General features: G+C 41.3%; 2 protein-coding genes across 2 annotated transcripts in view; both read left to right on the top strand.

Moving 5' to 3' along the window:
• Positions 1-1,177, top strand: part of LOC138946899 (uncharacterized) — a 12,938-nt gene extending 11,761 nt beyond the window's left edge. Inside the window, exon 5 of the mRNA XM_070318297.1 lies at positions 1-1,177. This exon is cut by the window's left edge and continues 59 nt beyond it. Within this exon, the coding sequence (XP_070174398.1) occupies positions 1-167 (167 nt within the window). The 3' untranslated portion in view covers positions 168-1,177.
• Positions 1,178-7,188: 6,011 nt separating this feature from the next.
• The window catches only part of LOC138946912 (diacylglycerol kinase beta-like), a 159,600-nt gene continuing 150,061 nt past the window's right edge, over positions 7,189-16,727 (top strand). The window contains exon 1 of the mRNA XM_070318313.1: positions 7,189-7,262. The gene's annotated coding sequence lies outside the window, so the exon portion shown is untranslated. The remainder of the gene's footprint in view (positions 7,263-16,727) is intronic.

Genomic DNA, 16,727 nt, shown 5'->3' with positions numbered 1-16,727 from the left:
ACATCAGGGTCTTCGTGAGGAATGCTACACTCGCCCCTGACGCCGCTGTTGTGGACGCCGCACTCAACGGTTTCTGTCAGGGCGCCTTCCTCGATCTCTCCTCCAACTTCTACGAGCAAATCCCCACCGACAGCGACCTGCCGTGCTTCGCTCCGCCGGCTAAATAAAATTCGAACTGAGGCCGCTGTCGAGCACTGAGTTATATATCGACGTCGTCGTAGAATTTTGGCAGCGAAACTTGATTCTTGGTGATTTTGATGATTTTATGCTTCAGACTAAGTAAATTATTCTCCATGATGAATATTCTCTAAAATACGATTGACAATACATGATTCAACATTCTTTTATCTTTCCATCCAAACCAGGAACGAATATAAACACTATTTCATACTTTAAAAAAAAATCAGTTTTGTCCTTTTCCTGCAAAGCTGTTTTTAAAACGAGTTACGCCAAAATGTCACGACGACGTCGATATTATATATTATATTATATATTCCAACGATAGTGTATTACTCAGTGATGTCGAGGCAATGGACATTTTGCAGTGTACCAAGTTGCGACATCCGTTTCTTAGCGTCGAAATGGCTAGAATTTTGTCGAGAAAAGGGTTAGACTAGGTAAGAGCGTTTCTTCGTGGCGAAATCGCCAGCGAGCAAAGTCAAAACTTAGCAGCGTTTCTTGGCGACTACAGGCCTTGAAAAATGTCTGGGCAGCGTTTCGCAAGTGACACAGGTCAAGCTGATTGGTTTCGTTTTGTCAACAAAATTGCCCAGAAAAACATGCCAATACTGAAAAAACGGCCGTGTCATGTCTAAAAATCTTGAGGGGAAAACACACTCATTCATATTTAAACAAAGAAGTAGATAGATAAATAAAGGGAAAGAAAGAAAGAAAGAAAGAAATGAATAAACAAACAAACAAGCAAATAATAAATAAAAACATAAATAAATAAGAGTCACATTTTACCTATCACCTTGAGTTTGTAATTTAACTCTGTTGGACTATCATTTCTGCTTTCTGCCTTCTTTCTGATGTCCAACAACATGAAGTGAAAATGATAAAGGGAACCAACTGAATGCTCGCTGTGACTGTTTTGGGTCAGACTAGCTTGACTGACAGAATGACCAACGTGCTTCTGACGTCGACCATGATATTGAATAAAACGAAGATACCTTCACATGCTTGTGTTCAGAATTTCTTCGTCTGCATGTTCCCTGTCTGTCTGTTTGTCTGTTTGTCTCTCTATGTAGGCTATGTCTCTGTCTCGACGGTCTCTCAGTCTCGACGGTCTCTCTGTCTCTGTTTCTGTCATTGTATGTGCGTGTGAGTGCGTGCGGTGCCAGTATGTGTGTGTGTGTGTGTGTGTGTGTGTGTGTGTCAGTGTGTGTGTTTATGGGTGTCACTATTTGCTACTGGTGACCCGGGCCACGCACACACACACACACGCGCACGCACGCGGCATGCACGGATACACACACATGATGCACGCACATACGCACGCACGCACGCACACACACACACACACACACCCATACACACACGCACACGCACGCACGCACGGACACACGCACGCACACACACACACACATACTTCATACACACTGACACAGCTTCTGACACTTAAGTTGACTCCAATGGCAAATATGCCGAAACACAGACGCATACATAGACACACTGACAGACACTCACACGCATACAAACATAGATAGACACACATACGCACGCGTGCGCACCGTACGGTTTTGAAAAATTCTTTCAGAATGAAGAAACAAGTCGCGTAAGGCGAAATTACTACAGTTTAGTCAAGCTGTCGAATTCACGGGATGAAACTGAACGCACTGTATTTTTTCACCAAGACAGAACAGCTTCGTCAATCCCCGCGTGAAGGAAATCGCTCACCTCCCACGTGCAAAACGTAGTGATATTGACACGCCAGATTAGCGCGGTAGCGTATTGTGCTAAGCAGGAAAGCGCGCTTTTCTGTATTCTTGTTAACTTTCTGAGCTTGTTTTTAGTACAACCTATCATATCTATATGTTTTTGGAATCAGGAAATGATAAAGAATAAGATGAAATCATTTTTGGATCGATTTCTTAAATTTTAATCGTAAGATTAATTAATCTATTTTCGTTAATTGTGATCACATTTTAAGAGTAAACATGACATATGTATATATTTTTAGATTCAGAATGTGATGAAGAATACGATGCAATCAATTTTAAATCTGTTTGCGAAAAATCGATTTTAATGACAACTTTAATGAGCAAACTCATTAATTAATTTTTAAGCCTTCAAGCTGAAATGCAATATCAAAGTTCGGGCTTCGTCGAAGATTACTTGACCAAAATTTCAACCAATTTGGTTGAAAAATGAGAGCGTGACAGTGCCGCCTCAACTTTCACGAAAAGCCGGATATGACGTCATCAAAGACATTTATAAAAAAAAAATGAAAAAACCATACTTAGGATCTCTCATGTCAAGTTTCATGAAGATCGGTCCAGTAGTTTTCTCTGAATCGCTCTACACACACACATACACCACACCCTCGTCTCGATTCCCCCCTCTACGTTAAAACATTTAGTCAAAACTTGACTGAATGTAAAAAAGATATATAACTGACAAGCCAATAAACAAACTAACTTACCAACTTACTTACAAACGAAACCCGTATTTGTTAGATTATTGCTAGAAGCAACTTTGGAAAGAGAAAAAAAAACAAAGAAAGAAACAAGGAAAGGAAGGAAGAAAACGCAGGCATTTTGCGTATTGGCAGTGGCAGCAGTAGACGATTCTCAGCGAAGGGAAATAACTCCTGTTCTGGTATATCGATCGTTTGCATGGATCCGTGATCGTGCACAGGACTGGTACAGTACTGCTGTTTGCCAGGGAAACTAGTGCGAGATCAGATATCAATCTTATTTACTTTACAGAAAACGTCTTCACAGTATAGAAGTGATGTCTTGTTTCAATTCTAACACAATGTTTCCAGAGATAATTGTCCGACTACAGCCGCACTCGCCTAAACAAAACACGCTTAAGCAAAAAACTCGGATATCTGAAACCAAAACCAATTCCCCGCCAGACCCCCCTCTTTGTAAGACTATTTCTAATTCGGATAAGCCAAACTCTGTCAAAAAATAGCTAACTTAAACACGGACATCTCAAACGTTATTTTGACAGATAAGCCAAACTCTAAACACTGTCGGAGAGACTTTTTTTTAAATTTTTGCTTGAAAAACACGTCAGGAAGATAAACATACAGGGTGACCCAAAAAAAAGAGTACCCAAACAAAACGTCATAAATTAAACAAAAATAAAGCAATCATTATAAAATTTATTTACACACACAAGTAGCCTCTGCATGATTTGCATAGAACATTTTAGCGTTCTAGCTTGTCTTTCAGGAAAGTTATGCTCATTCTACAGAACATGCTCCAAATGGCCTCCGCGCCGCTGCAGGCAAACTTGAACTCGCCGCGCAAAGTTATCAATCACCCGCATACACTCCTGTTGCGAGATTCCGCGAATGGTTGTTGTGATGGCTCTCTTGAGTTCTGTGATTGTCTGTGGGTTGTTCCTGTAGACGTTGTCTTTCAGGAACCCCCAAAGATAGAAATCTGGGGGATTTAAATCCGGGGGAGGCCATTTGGAGCATGTTCTGTAGAATGAGCATAACTTCCTGAACGACAAGCTAGAACGCTAAAATTTTCTGTGCAAATCATGCAGAGGCTACTTGTGTCTGTAAATAAATTGTATGAAGATTGCTTTATTTTTGTTCAATTTATGACGTTTTGTTTGGGTACTCTTTTTTTTGGGTCACCCTGTATTTCGTCACGGCTATAATTATCCTACGGAAACGAACACGTCACCTGTTTTTGAGTATGCGGGGAAACTGATGACGTGTGCCACATTGACCAAGAAATACACGTGTCACGTGATGCGACGTTGAAATCCTTGCGGCTTCCAGCATGTTCCAAACCACTGTTGCAGTGTTCGAAAACGAGTGGCTCTCATACAAACCTCTTTTTCCAATCGAAGGAAGAGATCTTTGTGAAGAGCAAATCTACTTGAGGAATGTATGTGCTCATTTTGAGCGAGGAGTGGTGAAGATCAAACCACAATAAACATGCAGCGAAACAAAACATTTGCCTACAATCTATGTTTACGGAGATTTGATCTTGATTTATGACCACAGAGACAAATTGTCTAATTTTGTTTCTTTTCTTTCTTTAATGGAGAGGGTTTCATTAAACATGACATTTATTATGATTTACTTGGAATCTTTTAAAAGCGTAGTTGCTTGTGGAATCTTTGGTTTTGTTTCTGAGATGTGTCACTGTTTTCACCATTTATTTTTACAGTTGGCTTTGAGGTATTAATAAAGCTCCACTGAAGAACGCACTTGTAACTTGTCACTGTTTTGATCTTATTCATTTAAAAACACACACACACACACTCACTCACACACACACACACACATACACACGCCACGCACAGAGAGAGAGAGAGAGAGAGAGAGAGAGAGAGAGAGAGAGAGAGAGAGAGAGAGAGAGAGAGAGAGAGAGCCTGAGAGAGAGAGAGAGCCTGAGAGAGAGAGAGAGAGAGAGCCTGAGAGAGAGAGAGAGAGAGAGAGAGAGAGAGAGAGAGAGAGAGAGAGAGAGAGAGAGAGAGAAATTTCAAGTGATTTTACCACTTATCCTGACAAAAACTCGCTTAAGCCGAACTGCAGGGTAATTTATCGGGAAAGGTTTGGCTTATCCGAACTCGGATACGCACAAACTCGGATAAGCGAAACGATTTTTCATTCCCCGGGCGAGTTCGGCTTAAGCGTCTTTGACTGTATCGGCAGATGCGTTTAGTCTTAAAAGAAATATGATTATTCACCCAAAACTTGCTGTCTCTAATCTCCCCATGAGCTATACAGTTCAGGTTGGGGGTTGTAAGTATGGTCACAGGGGCGGAGCAGTTCAGCCCGAGGGGGGGGGGGGGGGGGGGGGGGAGGAGTTACACCTGGGGTCCTGGTGGGGTACACGGGCAACTTACGCCCCTATAAAAATAATTATGGCTTATCCTTGATTTTAAAAATGATCCACTGGTGTCAGCAGCCACTCATTATTTCTTTTAAAGTTAGTATTTAATAATGGCAATTTATCTACACTGATATCTGCTCCCGACAACTTATAGAATGTTAGAAGGAAGACATGTCGCATAGAAGTGGCAGTTAAATCTGTACACAAATGATACTGATTAAACAATTAACTCTTCTCCCGGCTTTACAGACAGAAACAACAACAACATTCTCAGACAGATTTTTTTTTTGACAGCCGAGGGGGGTGAGGGGGGTGGGGGTGGTGTTCCGGAACCCCTGTAGCTAATTGGTTGGGTTATGTGTACGATAAGTACCAAGGTGCTAGTAATCCCGGCCTCATGATAACACACGCGGGCCAAATGTGGCAGAATTGCCTCTTTTTTTAAAAAATGGTTTTTTGGCTCACGTAAGTGTAGCCTATGCGATGATAAACTTTGTCTGTCTGTGCGTGCGTGCGTGCGTGTGTGTGTGTGTGTGTGTGTGTGTGTGATAGAAACTTTAACATTTCCGAGTCTATGGATTACGTCAGTCTCGGTCAAAAGTGTTCGACGTGTGTGATAGAAACTATTTGAAGACGTCACATTATGACGTAAGAGGGTTAGACGTCACGCAAAGGAATTACTGAAAGTCTCGGTCATTGTTCTTGTGAGCGGGCCGAGACTACTTGGCAGATCCAGGGTCTCGCTTTCTTGCACAGTTTCACCTATGCTTACTGTGTGTGTGTGTGTGTGTGTGTGTGTGTGTGTGTGTGTGTGTGTGTGTGTGTGTGTGTGTGTGTGTATGTGTGACGGAGTGATTGAGTTTGTGTTACTGTTTGTCGATTTCTTACGTGAGCCTTGAAGGCTTCGCCTCTTGTTTTAACATTTTCTTGTTTTTCTCGCTCTGTTATCAAATCTGACCCCTGATTTGCACATGATCACCTTGAAAACCATTGCCTGTTACGACATTCCGGTTGAACAGAAGTTTATAGAAACCCATGGCTTTTGTACAATCACTTGTCTTTTGAAAACATGCAGATTCCGTTCGTACGCCATGATTCCGTTCTTACCAAAGTGCATGTTTCCGTTCGTACGAAAAGCGTTTCCGTTACGACGTACACATTCGTTAGATCAGGCAGAAACAGACCCCCACTGACTTCAAGTTATGTGTGTTCCAATGGTCGTCATATAGCACAGAGTACGCGTACGAGTGATATTGGACCTGTGTGAACCATGAGGTATTGAATTTGCATCAAACAAGTAGTTTTGACGAAAACAGGTGTCCGTTCGTACCCGCGGCGGCGTGGCCATTTTCATCAAATTGTTTCCGTTCGTATGCGTTATATATGACGTTCGTGATTTTGGTTGATGCAAATTCAATACGTCTTATGGTTCATATGGGTCCAATATCACTCGTAGGCGTATTCTGTGCTATATGACGACCGTTGGAATACACATAACTTGAAGTCTGTGCGGCCTCACTCAGTGCCCGGCCTATTGTCACGCGCCTGTACTTCACTGACGTCTACGCCCCCCGTCCGCCCCAGTGTCATGTGCCTGTATTCCAAGCCACTCCCCTCCCCCGCCCCACCCCCGCCTCAGGGTAAAGTGCATTTTTTGACAGTTTACAAATTCGATTTATTCACCAAACTGACTGTATACATGTATTTTCATTTTGACTGAAAATGCTAAACTAAACGGCAGCCTGCTGACTGAAACTTTAATTTGCGGACAACTTTTTTATTCTTTATTTTGACCGAATATCTATGGACCAAAGAGGCTTTTTGACAGTCGATTCTGTGGTAACGACTGACTGAGTAAGTCAGTTGTAATACTTCTAAGTTTTTTGGGAAAAGGGCGGAGGACGAAAAGCTGAAGTTCTGAACAACCTGTGATGACGGTCTGGAAACCCAGATGACTTTCCACATGGCCGCTCAAACGGGATTTGAACCATACAGGCGCCATTTTCGCGGCACCGGAATAACTTTGATCGTTTGAAACAAACAGAGCCGCACGGGTCTTTCCTCTATGCGCTGGCCGTATGCCGTGAAACAGACTATAGAAATCAATGCTAAACGCGTGGGCGGGAAGGAGCTCTCTTATCGCGGAGGTAAGGAAGTGGAGAAGATGAGAAACAGGCAGACAAGAGTGCTGGCTGTGTGTGGAAGTTTTGCTCAATCGTGGCGATTTTAGAGGTGAGTAAAGCTTCTTTACGCGCGTTTGACTAACTTTCCACTGACCTAAATTATGAAGAGTGAGCTTCGCTCAGTTGTCGTGCCGGAACAGCGTTCCATATGCGCGAGAACGGTCAGATTGTGTCTGCTGGGCGCAGACGAATCATAATGCCAATGAGATCGAGAACCAGAGTTGTACATGTGCACACACACTTTGTCCGGCAGCATCGGTTCCGTTCCCATACACTTCTCTTCCGTCTGTGCAAATGAGCGAACAGAAAGTCTGCAAAGGAAGCTTTTTATCCTGCACTGCAAAACTTTACTGGAAGTGTTTGTCCGAGGGCTTTTTAGCATCGCAGATGATAGCAATCCTTAGCACTGTTGTTATGAAGCCGCAGTGCAACAGAGCATGACCGCCCCCATCTCCACTACCCCCTCCCCCTTCCACTGTAGATCTTAGTTCTCGCCGTTTTGTTACCACTCCTGTTGGTTTAAAAATACCAGACCATCACAGATTCTGCTGCAAAGTACCACTCCTGCTGTACCTGACTTTTTCTTTTTTAGTCATAATCATGGAATGAATCACACTCAAAGGAATAAATGAGGATAGGCCTAGCCTATATATATAACATTTATTTATGGTTGTTAAAAATAAAATATAATGTGAGTCCAACTCAAGCAATTATTTTATTAAGTTTCCATTATTATTATTATTATTATTAAGCTTTGCACATATTTCATTGTTTGGGTTAATTTGCACTTTCATGAATTACATAAATTTGAAAATGAAAGACCTTCATTGTTCATTATTATTATAAATTATTAATTAGTAATTACGCACACGCATTGTATTTGTAGTACACTAGCATAAGTTAACAGGAATAACACACATCTGTAAACTGACACTGAAAACCTACATTATGTACACGCCGCTTATGTGCATACACATTAAATACATACAATATAACCACGTGCACACTTGTGTGTCAAAATCAAAGCACAGATATTCACACATTGTAGAAATGAACTGACTTGTTAATTATTAAAATTTGTTTCAAACTGCCATACTTCTATCTGGCAGATGTCACCTATTGACACTGAGAAGCATAACATATCTCTCTCTATATATACGTCTTATCTCATGAAGTCTAAATAAACATCTGTTGTCGCTAGAATGGTTGTTAAAACCAACAACCGGTGCTTTTTAACAATGTATTACTATTTTTATATACACTGATTTTTTCGAATGTAGTGTATGTCAATGGGCATGGCATTCACAGCTTTGTTGCGTCAGTGCAATCAACTCTATAATTCTTAACTCATGTCAAATGAACTTACATTTTTCATTTAAGCAATGTATTGTATGTAAATTGATGTTCTTACTTTTATTTTATTATAATCATGTAGCAGTAGTTTTCTTTACTTGCTTATTCTTTAGCAATTTTAGACTAGTCCCTCTTTAGGGCGAGGGCCAGATGTAAAATAGCAGATCACTGCTTACTCTATTACCCTCGTTAAATAAAGAATTGTTCTTGTTCTTGTTCTTGTATCTCTTTCTCTCTCTCTTTCTCTCTCTCTTTCTCTCTCTCTTTCTCTCTCTCTCTCTCTAAGTCTAATAGCACTTCATGTCAATTGTCATCGCTTTTTTCTCCAAAGACAGACACAGAAAAGGCCCAGTCTTAATTAAGTCTTAATCCTTGTGAAAAAAAGTTCAGCTTTCTCCCTGTCAGTCACAGTAGCAGAGTTATTGGTCATGACTAGGCCCAGGCTGATCAAGCTCCTTGTTAAGCAAAAAATCAATTTAATTTAAAAATCAGGTTTATAATTATAGCTTCTTGTACAACTTTCTGAATTAAAAAAACACCCACCAAACTTTTGTCTGAACTTCCTTGAGTTATTTGATGTGACTCAGGCCACATTGGTAGTGGTAGAGACCACAAAATAACTCAATAAGCCAGTGTTGCAGAGCTCTTTTAAACTAAAACGTAAAAGTCAGGATTTCTTCTCAGAACATTCAGAATCTTCTTTAAATTGTTAAATCTTATTACAGGACTGCAGGAGAGAGAAAAAGTCTGAATGAAGCATATATCTAGAACTTTAAGAATCTTCTTTAAATTGTAAAATCTTATTATAGGGCTGCAGGAAAAGAGTCTAATTGAAGCATACAAGGCCAGTATGCACAGTGTAAAGTTTGAGGTATAGTATGTATAGATCTCTTGATGGCAGAAATCATGTAAAATAATTGTGTCAAGAGGTTGTTTTAAAACCTTGTACAAGGTTTTAATCTTTTATTCAGGAGGTATGAAGATGTAAACTAAGACTCGTATTCGTAAGAAGAGTGTTTATCATGGTATGAAACATGCCTGTTAATATTAAAACAAGTTCAAGTTCAAGTTTTATTAGTCCATAACCCAGCCATGGGGGTATTTTGAACAATAAATACAATCAATACAAATACAATCATGATATATATGCTAATATATATAGTAAATAAAAAAAATAAAAAATTATGAAAAAGGTGTTACAAATTCTATAAATAAAGTCCAAAATATTCTTTAGCAATTTCTTTTTCTTAGTAGCAAACAACTTTTTAAATTTAAGTGCATTAGGTTCTTTTCAAACACATATACTTACACATTTGCCAAACCTTTTTGAGAAGAACTGAATTACTGAAAAACACAAATTTGAAAGTCGGTCTTAATGGTTTTGTATGATTAACTGTTTATTTGTGAAGTGCATCTGTAATATTTGAAGACATTTATACCTGTGACAAAAGGTTGTGTTTACTGAAATTTGATCTGGCAAAAAATATCCAGAGGAAAATGGATTCAAAAACTGATTTTAATTCTTTCTCAATATATCTTCTGCAAGCAAGGAACAAAAAACCATGAAGCCGATTTATAACTACATGCAAAAATATCTTCAGCAAAAGTTCTGTGGCGCATGACACATTCTTCAAGGACATGAAACTGGAGGATGCCTTTCCTTCTGCAGCATGGTTTAACATTTTTTTTTTTTATGTCCCTTCAACCCATTCACTGATCCAGCTATTTGGGACCAATTCAATTTTCTTTCTTTTGTCAGTTCACATTGGTCTCTGTTTAAAAGTAATACATTTTGTTCTATCACAGTTGAGTAAAGTGAAAAAGGTTATTCAGAAACTCATAAATTTATACGTCTGATTTATGGTGATTAAGAACCCTCCGTGGTGTGGCAACAAATGTCCAGCTGAGGGTGTGGGTGTCTGTTTTTTACATTTAGTCAAGTTATGACTAAATGTTTTAAAGCCATATGTACTCGATGACTATACACGCTAATTGCTTTACCAACAGCTGGAGACAGACTAAATTAAGTTCCCTGCAAAATATTGTGGTCTAGGACCCCTTAAATGTTGAGATATTTGAATTTTCATTTTGATCTGGATCGTCCTATTTATAGATTTGGCAACACATGTAACGTTGATGCAAGGGAGAGAACACCGCGGCTTTGTTGACATCCTCACTTTTTCAGAGGCTAGAACAAGCTGTAATGCATGTATTATGGTCCGCGCATGGTGACGTATCGTCATTATATGGTCTTATGGTGCGTTTGACATCGATTGTGGGCAAACTACACTTTGTAAACACGGGAGTGCGTTAGTATGCCTTTAACATCGAGGGGGGAATCGAGACGAGGGTCGTGGTGTATGTGTGTGTGTCTGTGCGTGTGTGTGTGTGTGTAGAGCGATTCAGACCAAACTACTGGACCGATCTTTATGAAATTTGACATGAGAGTTCCTGGGTATGATATCCCCGGGCGTTTTTTTCTTTTTTTCGATAAATGTCTTTGATGACGTCATATCCGGCTTTTCGTGAAAGTTGAGGCGGCACTGTCACGCTCTCATTTTTCAACCAAATTGGTTGAAATTTTGGTCAAGTATTGTTCGACGAAGCCCGGACTTCGGTATTGCATTTCAGCTTGGTGGCTTAAAAATTAATTAATGACCTTGGTCATTAAAAATCTGAAAATTGTAAAAAAATTTTTTTTTTTATAAAACGATTCAAATTTACGTTTATCTTATTCTCCATCATTTGCTGATTCCAAAAACATATAAATATGTTATATTTGGATTGAAAACAAGCTCGGAAAAATAAATATATAAAAATTATGATCAAAATTAAATTTTCGAAATCAATTTAAAAATACTTTCATCTTATTCCTTGTCGGTTCTTGATTCCAAAAACATATAGATATGATATGTTTGGATTAAAAACACGCTCAGAAAGTTAAAACAAAGAGAGATACAGAAAAGCGTGCTATCCTTCTCAGCGCAACTACTACCCCGCTCTTCTTGTCAATTTCACTTTGCTGCGTTGCATTGCGTTCAGTTTCATTCTATGAGTTCGACAGCTACTTGACTAAATGTTGTATTTTCGCCTTACGCGACTTGTTTCTTCCTATTTCTGTTGCAGCTATTCTATTTGTCATTAGATTCGAACGTGACATTGCACTTGCAGCATTGACTCTTTGTTCAATGCCCACAGAAAATCACCCGCCTTTTTCTAGCCGGAGTATTTGCAATACAGTGTCAATAAGAAAGACAAGAGTTTTCCATTTAGGTTTAAGATTTTTTCGGATGCGACAGGTTGCACAAATGTGTGTCCTTGAGACCTCAGCAGCTGGTGTGGGGGGATTTGGTCAATAGCAACACGTTTTATGAGACACACGTGCTGCAACAGTAATTAAATGCATTTTTTCTGTGATTCATCCCATAAATCTGTTACCCAATGCGGAGCATAATTTGAACAGGGAAATGGGATTGAAGGCTTGCACACCCTGCACACAAAACTTTTTTTTATGTGTTGGGCGTTGGGGATATAGTATGTATAATATAGATGCAGAGCATGAGGTTGTTTGACGCAAGTAGGTTTATTGCCTGATTCTGATTTAATCAACTCAATCATGAAAAATAAATTTCTGCGCAATAATTTCAACTGTCAAGTGAACTACGACTCAGTAATTTTTGACTGTTAGCTGAATTGCTTTTGACAGGTACTGTGTGTATTGCATCATGTAACTACTTGTGCCTTCTGGTGCTGTGAAAGACACTATTGATACATGAAATACATGAATACATGAGCTGCTGCTCAGTAATTTTGACTATTCGCTGAATTGCTTTTGACGGTCACACTACTGACAGTCACCTTTTATTATGTAATTTCTTGTGTCTTCTGCAGCTGTGATAGACAGTATTGGTATATGTTTCTATTTGAGAGGTTTTTGAGCTGTACAAGTAGACATTCATGCTGGGGAAAGGAAAAAGAGAGTGAAAACTGATGAGTGAGAGGGGTTTATTTTAGTCAGTTTTAGTCAGTACATGGAACAATCTCTTCTCTTCTCTTATGCTAACAGCTTAGTACTTGCAGACGTTTTTCATCTGTTTCAAGGCAGATATGATGTCTGTGGACCAGGTTTAGGGTGTGAGCATTGTGGACCAGGTTTAGGGTGTGAGCATTGTGGACCAGGTTTAGGGTGTGAGTATTGTGGACCAGGTTTAGGGTGTGAGTATTGTGGACCAGGTTTAGGGTGTGGGGATTGTGGACCAGGTTTAGGGTGTGAGCATTGTGGACCAGGTTTAGGGTGTGGGTATTGTGGACCAGGTTTAGGGTGTGTGGATTGTGGACCAGGTTTAGGGTGTGGGTATTGTGGACCAGGTTTAGGGTGTGGGGATTGTGGACCAGGTTTAGGGTGTGAGCATTGTGGACCAGGTTTAGGGTGTGAGCATTGTGGACCAGGTTTAGGGTGTGAGCATTGTGGACCAGGTTTAGGGTGTGAGCATTGTGGACCAGGTTTAGGGTGTGAGCATTGTGGACCAGGTTTAGGGTGTGAGCATTGTGGACCAGGTTTAGGGTGTGAGCATTGTGGACCAGGTTTAGGGTGTGAGCATTGTGGACCAGGTTTAGGGTGTGTGGATTGTGGACCAGGTTTAGGGTGTGAGCATTGTGGACCAGGTTTAGGGTGTGTGCATTGTGGACCAGGTTTAGGGTGTGTGCATTGTGGACCAGGTTTAGGGTGTGGGTATTGTGGACCAGGTTTAGGGTGTGTGCATTGTGGACCAGGTTTAGGGTGTGAGCATTGTGGACCAGGTTTAGGGTGTGAGCATTGTGGACCAGGTTTAGGGTGTGAGTATTGTGGACCAGGTTTAGGGTGTGAGTATTGTGGACCAGGTTTAGGGTGTGAGCATTGTGGACCAGGTTTAGGGTGTGAGCATTGTGGACCAGGTTTAGGGTGTGAGCATTGGGCCATGGGGTGTACAGAGGAGCTCCCTTGTTAAGACCTTCACAAATCTGAGAAAATCGGGTCTTATAAAGGAATCGGTCTTAAAATGGGGGTAATTATGCAGAGGTTATGAACAGAGAGTCTGAGAAAACAAGGTCTTAAAAAGGAGAGTCTTACATTGGGGGGGGGGGGGGGGGGGGTCTTTAAAGGGGGGTTCCACTGTACTGCAAGCCTGGGAGGTCTAATAATTATTTAAAGGGTGGCTGCATTTACATTGTGGTGACATATTAATTCTAAGTGTCATTTGTTTAGTCTTTTCATTCAGATATTAAAGGCACAGTGCAGCTCACAGCCTTCGTTTTGCGTTTTTGTTGCAGCTGAGTGCATTTACAGTTCAAAAATCCTCCTATGGTAGTAAAACAAACCCAAAACTACCCAACGACGACATCTGTGAAGCTCGACAGTTTCTTGTTCACGCGAGTGCATAAATTAACCTAGTCTCTGGTATAGTTACGTGGTGTTTGGTCGGAGTTCGATTCAACTGAGTGATTCCGGCCTCCATTTTGTTTTACACAAACTCATGATGACGTCTGACATAGTTTGCTCGTGACGTGTCTTTTTGTGCATGATGTGGTGATCTACCTGATCTAAATTTAGATCCAAAAATAGGTCAAGACCAGCCGGGTCCGAGTACGAAATTAATTCGTAAAAAAATGTGCAAGTCAATGAAACTTGGTAGTTCTTCTAACGGATAGCTGCCTGAGGTATGACTAAAAGCCCCAGGGGCTCCGTGCACCTGGATTTGACAAGTTCAGTACCTTTAAGTCGGATTAAACATTTGTGTGTGTGCATTGTCCAGACACCCAGTTGGCGCAGGCTTTATGCAAGCAAGGAAACAGTGCCAATATGATAAAACCAATTTGTTTTAGATTTAATATTTTTAGCCATGCATGATTTAGCTGCGCGGCTGTACCAGTATTGAGTGACTTCGAGATGGATTGTTCACCACTTTTGACCTTTCCCCGTTTTCCCAAGCAACTTTTCCCCATCCAATCACATTTTAGACATCTCTATTTAATTCCTCTTTTTTGAGTCGTTTATGTGCATATTTTAGAGTGACCTGTTTTCTTCATCCATTCAGTTTCAGATGGAGGAAAATCGTGTTCATGAATATGAAACTAGTTTTGTTACTTCTTTGAGTGGGGGTAAAATTAATCAGGTGCATATATAACATTGTTATTATTTTTTCTCAACCTTTTTTTCTCTCTCTATCCTCGCCCTAATGGTGGACAGCAGAGTAACCTACACTAAGCCATTTTATGGCAGCCCTCTCAACCAGTTATAGATGTTCCCCAGAGGTAGAATTTCATCCCAGCTCATCTTTTTGCGCCTCCTGGCTTGGGCACCGTCAGCGAGCGATTTGCATTGCGTGGTTCTGTCCAGCTCCCGGTGCCGGGGATCAGACGAAACAAAAGATGGCCAAGAAAGCCTTTTCTGTCGATCCCGGCCCGGCCGGGGAGGGCGGAGGCAGAACACAGGAGCCGTTATTTATGAATCCTGTCCATAGAACTAAGCCTGTCTCCGGGGACAGAAAGGCGGAGGGGGTAAGGTGCGGCTGGAGTGGGAGGTAAGCTTTTCGATTGTAATCCTTTTCACCAGCAGCGGCGGGCCCCTCCTCGTGACGTCAGACGGGCCGCTGAAGGAAGATGAATGTTGGAGGAAGAGAAGTGTATCGATCCGGTGTTCTAATCCCCCACTTATACGCCGTGGCGTCATTACGCGGCTTCTGGGAGGGCTGGGCGTGGCGCAGTGGTCACGACACGGGCTTTGCCCCGGAACAGACAGTCACCACGGAATATGACGTCTGTTGGGGACCCTGTCCAGCGTTGCTCAACACTGTGACGTCATTACCTATGGCTTCGTCACACGTCTGTCGTGAAACTGTGCCCAGAACTTCCTGTTTAGAAGTATTAAGTTGTTGTATCCGAGATTTCTCTTTGTTCACGTTGGTTGGTAATTGTAGTCGTTCCCCCCCCCCCTCTCTTTGTTCACGTTGGTTGGTAATTGTAGTCGTTCCCCCCCCCCCCCCTCTCTTTGTTCACGTTGGTTGGTAATTGTAGTCGTTCCCCCCCCCCCCCCCTCTCTTTGTTCACGTTGGTTGGTAATTGTAGTCGTTCCCCCCCCCCCCCCCTCTCTTTGTTCACGTTGGTTGGTAATTGTAGTCGTTCCCCCCCCCCCCTCTCTTTCTTCAGTAGTTAAACACCCCCCGCGGGTTAGGGGGAAGAATTTACCCGATGCTCCCCAGCATGTCGTAAGAGGCGACTAACGGATTCTGTTTCTCCTTTTACCCTTGTTAAGTGTTTCTTGTATAGAATATAGTCAATGTTTGTGAAGATTTTAGTCAAGCAGTATGTAAGAAATGTTAAGTCCTTTGTACTGGAAACTTGCATTCTCCCAGTAAGGTCATATATTGGGCTACGTTGCAAGCCCCTAGAGCAATTTTTTGATTAGTGCTTTTGTGAACAAGAAACAATTAACAAGTGGCTCTATCCCATCTCCCCCCTTTGCCCGTCGCGATATAACCTTGAACGGTTGAAAACAACGTTAAACACCAAATAAAGAAAGAAAGAAAGAAAGTAGTTAAACTAGTTTGTTTGACGTCAAGCAAGAACATTTAAACATGCTCGCGGGCGCTGGCCTGTGACGTCATTAATATGTTTGGCTTCTTCTTTTCACTGGCGAAGCATAACAAGAACGGCGTTGAGTTCTGCTTTGTGCATCCCAGCATTTTCTTGGGTAATATTGTGGGTAGATGTTGTTTCTACGGTTCTTCCTGAAGCTCGACAAAAATGTCCCAGTGTAGATGCACAAATGTCGCAGTGTAGGGGTTGAGGTGGCTAGGTTGAGATTGCTATGGAGATCACCCACCACTCAAGTTATGATTTTATAAAGGAGGCATGATAACTGAATGAATGGGATAGGATGGGATTGGGTGGTACGAGTAAGGAAAAATTCCTAAAAATCAGATTCTCTTGCGCTTTGATTATTAAATTTCAGGTGTGAATGCACACATGAGAAACTTCGTTGTTATTGTCCCTTTGTTGACAAACAAACACGCAGTGTATAAGTATACACACTGGTTACAGTATTGGTAGCACAGTGTCCATATGTGGATATATATCAAAGCGAAGACAACTACCGGAAGAGGAAGGATAGAAATAGATGAGC

Source organism: Littorina saxatilis, linkage group LG14 (assembly GCF_037325665.1).
Source record: "Littorina saxatilis isolate snail1 linkage group LG14, US_GU_Lsax_2.0, whole genome shotgun sequence".
In the NCBI taxonomy this organism is placed as follows: domain Eukaryota; kingdom Metazoa; phylum Mollusca; class Gastropoda; order Littorinimorpha; family Littorinidae; genus Littorina; species Littorina saxatilis.
Note: the sequence above shows the minus strand (reverse complement) of the source record. Positions and strands in the feature narration are given on the sequence as shown.